Below are 8,593 nucleotides of genomic sequence, written 5' to 3' on the forward strand. Positions count from 1 at the left end.
TTAAAGGGGCTATACACCGTCAATCGAAGAACAAGCGGCGGAAAAAAAGAAGAAAGTTGTTGAAAAATGACCTAAACTTGGTATTGATGTGTACAATGCATTGAAAAAAACTAACTGAAGTACCACATAGTTTACAATTAATTTATTTTTTCACAGTTTTTCCGTATTTTTCCATTAAAAATGATTACTAGGTATATATACCTAGTAGAAATTCTGATGCATGATTGGCTAGTTGATGTTATCATGTAATATTATCAAGTTAGGTTATAGCTTTAATATTCCGACAGTTTATGGGAAGCATTCATAGAACAATGGTGCTAGCTATTGTGATCGGTCTAAGTCTGGCGTCTTTCGTCCATCGTCAACAATTGCTTATAAATGTCATCTTCTCCTAAACCACTTAGACAATCTTAATGAAACTTTACAGGAATGATCCTTGGTTGGTGCTCTTTAAAAATTGTTCAAAGAAATGAATTCCATGCAGAACTCTGGTTGCTTTGGCAACATTAAGGAAAAACTTCAAAGCTTTTCTTGACAAAAACCATGAGGCCTAAGGCATAGCTATTTGGTATGTAACATTGTCTACTAGTTGTCTACAAAGTTTGTTCAAATTATGCCTATGCTGTCAAAATTGGCCCCACCTTGTGGGTAACAAGTTCACTATAAATACATTTTGTTAAAACCTTGATAGTTATGTAATGTTGACTCTTGAAGCAAGGGCAGCAAATCTTGCCATATGGTCTCCCTTTCTGTTGAAGAGTGAATTGTCTATTTTTAAGTTTTCTATTTTTAGTAGCAAGTAATTATATGTTTTATTTATTGATTCTTCAAATTAGTCACTTCTATGGTAATAATTGTTCTTTTTATAGGTTTATAGGTTATGAAATATTATATCTCTTTATTTTTTAGAAGAATTTCATTTTTACCCAATGATGAATTTAATAATCAGACTTTTCAATTAAACTATGAAAAAGAAACAAAATCAATTGAACTACACGTAGACCATTGTAATTTACATGGACATCTCATCTTTTACGTGGTTAGTGAAAACTCCTTATATAAACAAGTACTTAACTCTCATGCATAGATGACCATCTCCGTGGCCTAGTGGTTAAGGCGTCCGCCTACGGAGCGGGAGGTCGTGTGTTTGATCATACCGAAAGACGTTAAAAATAAGTACAAGTAGCTCCCTTGCCTGGCGCTCGGCATTGTAAAGAGTAGTGCTTGGAAAAGTGGTGTACTCAGTACTGGTTCAACCCAAGAAAGTTGTATCCCGTGTATCGGTCGGTGCTTTACACCTTTAGACATAGAGGTCTCTTCGCAAAGAGTTAGGGTCTCACACCTGGATCTCTGTTTCTTCAAGTCTTCCAATGTCTGGATTTGACTGCAAATTGCTTCTATCTCATGTCACTTATGGCATTTAAACATAATTTAAGTCGCGATGGCGTCACGGCGGGGTCAAGCCATACTGCAGCCAATGGGCGCGACAGACCTTGATAAACTTAAAGACAAATAAACAAACACCATGCATGGTAATTGAGACATTGTTACTGTCGACTGTTCAAAGTATACTTTTATCAAATCCTCATAGTTTATAGCAGTCATATATTTTTGGATGGTGCGCTATCCGTTGTTCCTGTGTCTTGCCATATTGCTTGTGAAAATCTAATTATGAAGTTTCTGTGGACCTAGGAAAAATATTGTCGTCTGACACCGCTAGGCCCACACCTTAATTACGCCCCTTGGGTCAAATTCACGTCCAATTCTGTCCCACCCTTTTGATATACACCAGAATTTAACACTGTTACATGGGACCCCCATGTTTTGTCCCTCCCGAAAGACGATTAGTATTTTTAGAGCTGTTACCCCTGGATGCTCCAGGCAAGATTAGTGTGTTACAACTAGACGACGGATCTAGGACCTTTTTTACATTTGAACCCAGAGCCTTTTTATACACACACGGGGCAAGGTCAACAAGAAATGCATCGCAACAAGACCTCAGACATTATGAAATACATTTGTATCAAGAAACTGTCGAACCCTTTCAGGCATTCAAAGAGTGACACACATGACGGCAAACACAGATGTCGTAATTAAATATTGCAATTACGAGTTTACTTATACATTTATATGAAGACTTTATGCCGAAATGTGTTGTTCCAATATTTATTTGGTAATACCTTTATTTAATGTATCCTAATCAAAATAATAATAATAATAATAATAATAATAATAATAATAATAATAATAATAATAATATATCACAATCATATAACGGTTAACATTCAACCTTATTATTCACAATAATGCACTTGACTAACTCAATACTTCAAACATTAAAACAAAGAAAAGAACCGTTAGTAAAAATAACATTCTAAAATTGTTCTTGCTATGGTATGGTCAAGGTCTATTTAAACGCCCAGTATATAGAATTTAGGGTCTAACTGTCCCTAAACTCAAGCCCAGTTCTCTCGAGCTCCTTTAACATGATGTCTATCTTCTCAACAACATCCTTCCACAAACCAGCTTTACCTGAATAGTAAAATTGAAACATTAATTAATTAGTAGTCTGTAACCTATTAACCTTTGGTTAAAAGACTCAAAGCGACGTATAAGAGGACACTTTTAAGGTAACCGCCTTTCCGAGATTAATTAAGTTAGGTTTCCATATGAAAGATGCAATTTCATTATAGATACATAATCAAAGTTTATAGTTAAACCATAGAAATGACTGACCCTTATTAATGAATTCTCCACCGGCATCATCGTTCATCTGTTTTACATCCCTCCAGTAAGACAAGTTTACTTTGTCGTTATTGCGCATGCGGTCCACGTGACAATGTTTGCATATCCGGTCTACGTCATCATCAGAAAGCTCTTTGTTAAGAAATGCTGCTATTTTTCTCACATGCCCGGGTAGATCCTGCAAGATGCAATATTTATTTGTGAACATTTTAAGGATTGAACTTTGCTTTCATGTGTTTGTTTGGACCGGATGAGTTTAACATCACATGTCAACTCAACTATGTACGTCATTTGATTTTCTCAGTGATTTATTTATTGCCGACAAGGTTGATGATGGTCACTCTCAAAGATGGTTTGGCATTGACGTTGTCGTAGGTTGTGGCGTCTATGTTGAAGTCATTGGATGCAACGGTTTTACTTACTTCGTTGGTCTTGACAGTTTTTTTGACGTCATTGGTCGCGACGAATGTAACAGTATTGGCTATACTAATTACTATACCGTAGTTTAAGTACGGTCCCTCCCGTTATACTTTTATGCAAGAGTTGGCTCCCTTGTTCTAAAAAGCACATGCTCATTAAAAGTTATCGTAATTGAAGCTACGAAGTTGTTCAATCATTCAACGCATAACCGAGTTATAAACATGGTGTCAGAAGTGGCCAGAGGATCGTAAAGGCATGCATCTCTCTGAAATAAGCAGTCAAATTGAAACAGAAGGTAAAAGAACATTATAAACGAGCAAAGCATCGAGCCGTGAATTTCCCCACCCACAACAATACCACTAGCCATGGCTGTTCCTTCAATGATCCCATTTCCACCTAAACTTGACATGGAAGGAAACATCAGTGACAACTGGAAAAAGTTCAAGCGTACGTGGAATAACTATGAAATAGCGGCAGGTCTCGCAGAAAAGGATGAAAAACTCAGAACCGCAACTCTATTGACATGCATAGGGCCAGAAGCCATGGATGTTTTTGATGGATTTCATTTTGCTGAAGAGAAAGAGAAAACTGAAATTAAAACAGTCATTGAGAAATTTGAGACATTTTGCATTGGAAAAACAAACGTCACATATGAAAGGTACAATTTTAATATGTGCACACAGACACAAGATGAAACATTTGACACTTATGTCTCGAGGCTGAGAAAATTAGTAAAGACTTGTGAGTATGCAAATCTCACCGAGAGCTTGATTACTGACCGCATTGTCATAGGTATACGTGAGAACAGTGTGCGGAAAAGACTTCTGCAAGAGGATAAGCTAACACTTGACAAGTGTATTGACATATGCAGAGCTGCTGAATCAACACAAGCAAAGGTCAAATCAATGAGTGGTGCAAGTGGTACCACAGAGGAAGTGCAGTACGTGAAACAAAAGCAAACGTATAGACCTAAGACAAAAAACCCAACGCCAAACATAAATAAATGCAAATATTGTGGTAAATTCTGCACAAAAGGTAAATGCCCAGCCTTTGGGAAGAAATGCATGAAATGTGGGAAATACAATCATTTCGCGTCTGAATGTCAACAAATAGAGCAGAAACCGAGATCACACAGGCAAAGACATGTCAGACAATTTGATGTTGACGATAGTTCGGAGAGTGAGAATGACTTTGAGATTATGACACTCAGCAATGGAACAAGGTCCAAAGTTTTCGCCTCCATGCTTGTCGTCAATGTTCAGAAAACAGTAAAGTTCCAATTAGATAGTGGAGCAACAGCAAACCTCATTCCAAAAACATACGTTCCGGAAGAGCTTATTGAATTGAAAGCAAATACGCTTAGAATGTATGACAGGTCTGAGATGAAAACGTATGGTACATGTAAATTGACACTCAAAAACCCAAAGACTTATGACAGATACACGGTAGAGTTTATCGTTGTTGATGACGAATTTGCCCCACTTCTTGGACTTGCTGCCATCCAAAGAATGAAACTGGTAAAAATCCAATATGAAAACATTTGTCATGTAGAAAAGGAAAATGAGTTGCACATGCAAGAGATCCAGAACAATTACAGTGATGTTTTCCAAGGCGAAGGTACTTTTGAAGAAGAACTACATCTAGAAATTGATGATTCGGTGACTCCAGTGAAAATGCCAGTCAGACGTGTTCCATTAGGTTTAAAAGAGAAACTGAAATGTGAATTGCAAAGAATGGAAAAAGCTAACATCATCACCAAAGTTGAAACACCAACAGATTGGGTATCCAGCCTAGTTGTAGTAAAAAAGCCAAGTGGTAAATTAAGAATTTGCATAGACCCCAAACCACTAAACAAAGCTCTTAAAAGAAGCCACTATCCCCTGCCGATCATTGAAGATTTACTACCAGAACTAAGTGAAGCAAAAGTCTTCAGCAAATGTGATGTGAAAAATGCATTTTGGCACGTCAAATTGGACGAAGAATCAAGTTATTTAACAACATTTGAAACGCCATTCGGACGATACAGATGGAACAAAATGCCTTTTGGAATCTCCCCAGCCCCAGAATATTTCCAGCAATTCTTAGAGAAAAATCTGGAAGGACTAGATGGTGTTAAACCTATAGCGGATGACATTCTAATATATGGAAAAGGCGAAACTTTCCAGGACGCAGTGAAGGATCACGACAGAAAACTAGAGAAACTGCTCAAACGGTGTAAAGAGAGAAACATTAAGCTGAACAAAGACAAATTCGAGTTACACAAAACAGAAATGCCGTTCATTGGACATCTACTTACAGAAAATGGTGTTAAGCCAGATAGTGCAAAAGTTGAAGCAATCATGAAAATGCAGAAACCAAGTGACAAGAAAGCTGTCCAGAGACTGTTAGGAGTAGTGAATTACCTCACAAAGTTTCTTGGCAACTTGAGTGATATATGTGAGCCTATACGCACGCTCACACACAAGGATGCAATCTGGAATTGGACACATGAACATGACGAAGCATTCAAAAACATCAAAACAGCAGTGTGCAATGTTCCAGTCCTGAGATACTTTGACTCCAGGTTGAATACAGTTCTACAGTGTGATGCGTCGGAAACCGGTCTTGGTGCGACACTGATGCAAGAAGGCCAGCCAGTAGCATATGCAAGCAGAGCACTGACGTCAACGGAACAGAACTACGCTCAAATAGAAAAGGAACTACTTGCTGTTGTGTTTGGCTTTGAAAAATTTCACCAGTTTACATACGGGCGCCGAGTGGTTGTTGAAAGCGACCACAATCCATTAGAAACGATCAGCAAGAAAGCATTGCATAAAGCGCCAAAGAGACTTCAAAGAATGCTATTAAGATTACAGCTGTACGACTTTGAGATCATCTATAAGAAAGGGAAAGACATGCACATTGCTGATACTCTGTCGAGAGCGTATCTACAGAACAGTTGTGAAAGTACAAGCTTAGGTGAAGTACTGTCCGTGCAGTCAGAATTTGAGAAAGAAGTTGAAACGGTCTGTTTGACAGATTTCTTAGCAGTCACTCCAAGCCGTCAAGAGAAAATTAGAGCAGCCACCCAGCTGGATCCAACATTAGCAATAGTTATTGAGCAAATCAAATGCGGTTGGATTTCGAAAGAAACGCCACCAGAAGCAAAGCCATACTTCAATATTCGGGATGAACTCTCTGTAGAAAACAACATTATATTTCGCGGTGAAAGGTGCGTTATACCTCGATGTATGCGCAGAGACATTTTGGACCAAATTCACACGCACATTGGGGTAGAAGGATGCCTCAACCGAGCGCGGCAGTGTGTGTTTTGGCCAAACATGACATCTGAAATTAAAGATTTCATAGGGAAATGTGAAGCGTGCCAGTCATTTGCCAGAAAGCAATGCAAAGAGCCATTGCTAAACCATGATGTACCAGACCGACCATGGGCCAGAGTCGGAACAGACATTTTTACCTTGGATGATAATAACTACTTGGTAACAGTCGATTACTTCAGTAATTTCTTCGAGATCGACAAACTGGAAGATATGACATCGCGATGTGTCATCGGCAAACTTAAGCAACATTTTGCTCGTCATGGTATTCCAAACCAGTTAGTTTCGGATAATGCTCAAACATTCAAATCAGAAAAGTTCAAACAGTTCACTTTACAGTGGGATTTTGAACATGTGACCTCATCTGCAAGATACCCTCAATCGAATGGAAAAGCAGAAAGTGCAGTAAAACGAGCAAAATCTCTCATCAAAAAGTGTAAACATTCACATACTGACCCAATGTTAGCCCTTTTGAACCTGAGAAATACCCCTCTGCAGTCTACAGGATACAGCCCAGCTGAACAAAGCATGAACAGGCAGACAAGAACACTATTACCCACAAAAGAGAGTCTGCTGAGGCCAAAAACGCTAATAAATGTGAAAACAAATCTAGACAAAAGCAAAGCAAAACAATCGTTTTACTATGACAGATCAGCAAAACCTCTGCCAAGACTAGACATGGGTACAACAGTAAGAATCAAGCCTGAGAACAGTCGAGATAAATGGGAAAAAGGCTTGATTGTCAACAGTCCGAAAAGACGCTCATACGATGTAATGACAGAAAATGGTACCACTATCAACCGCAACAGAAGACATCTTCGGCAATCGAGAGAGAAATTCACTAGGGCCGACAACGATCCTTCTGACCAACCGAGTGGTCCGGTGCAGACTGATCCTATACCCGACCTGCAGACAGATGTTGAAGCGAATCGGTCCAATACTACCGCTGCTGAGCCAGGGACGAGTGACCATTGTGGTTTCCCAAACGAGGCCAAACAAACTAGTTCTGGACGGACAGTTAAAGTTCCGCTAAGATTTAAAGATTATGTGAAATAAGTCACAAGACAGTTTAGGACACTTCACTTTGAGAGTGTATCACAGTCTGATAAGAATCCAATCAGAAATATATACTTTAAAAATTTAGATAAGAAAGATAGTAAGGTTAAGTCTTGATTTAATTGACAAGTGAAGCATAATACATTTCTATAATTATTTTATAAGATCCTTAAAGAGACAAAGTGCTTATTCAATATTCCAGCACCAGTGTTAAGTGCTTAGTAAAGATCTTTCTAGGACAGTTCTTACCACCAGACTCTTTAAGTGTTAACTTATGTACATATTGATAGTTCAAATTTATTTTAAATGTTCTTTAAAGGTGATTAATCTAGTCAATAGCCATAACAGACTTGAACTATTATGCTTATGCGTATCATGTATTTCTTGTAAAATTTAAACTTCATTTCAGTGTGAGATTATTCCGCAGTAAGCTTTCTTACATTCAATGTTAAAGGAAAAAGGATGTAACAGTATTGGCTATACTAATTACTATACCGTAGTTTAAGTACGGTCCCTCCCGTTATACTTTTATGCAAGAGTTGGCTCCCTTGTTCTAAAAAGCACATGCTCATTAAAAGTTATCGTAATTGAAGCTACGAAGTTGTTCAATCATTCAACGCATAACCGAGTTATAAACAACGAATTCGAATTGTACATTGTTGTTAGCAATTGTTTCAAAAGTGAGCGTAACGAACTTGTTGGCGACAGCTTTTATAATAATTGTGTTGCAGTACAAAAAGTCAGGCAAGTAAAGTATTAACGTGCAAAACATTACCTTTACAAGTTCTTCATATTTCAGGAATAAGATGTTGTTTTGTTCCCTTTGCTCCCAGTAGCCGAGCACGTGCTTTGTCCAGGGACCGAACATACCTGCATGTGAACAGAATTAAGGTGCTAAATGATCCGTTTTTTTAATAAGGAACTCTCTACGAAGTCTCGATTTTCTCTATGAAATCAGAATCGTAAAAAAAATTGAAAAATAACTAATTCGAATTGCGAATAGATTTGCAAACAGAAATAGTTCTGTCCGTGGTATAACTGGAAAAGTATGATGA

The 8,593-nt window shown here is 38.0% G+C and overlaps 1 protein-coding gene across 1 annotated transcript; it reads left to right on the top strand.

Moving 5' to 3' along the window:
* Positions 1 to 3,530: 3,530 nt before the first annotated feature.
* Positions 3,531 to 7,538, top strand: LOC128220787 (uncharacterized protein K02A2.6-like). The gene has a single exon (XM_052929374.1). The coding sequence runs from the start codon at positions 3,531 to 3,533 to the stop codon at positions 7,536 to 7,538; it is 4,008 nt and encodes a 1,335-aa protein (XP_052785334.1).
* Positions 7,539 to 8,593: the final 1,055 nt, after the last annotated feature.

This window comes from Mya arenaria, chromosome 1 (genome assembly GCF_026914265.1).
Source record: "Mya arenaria isolate MELC-2E11 chromosome 1, ASM2691426v1".
NCBI lineage: Eukaryota > Metazoa > Mollusca > Bivalvia > Myida > Myidae > Mya > Mya arenaria.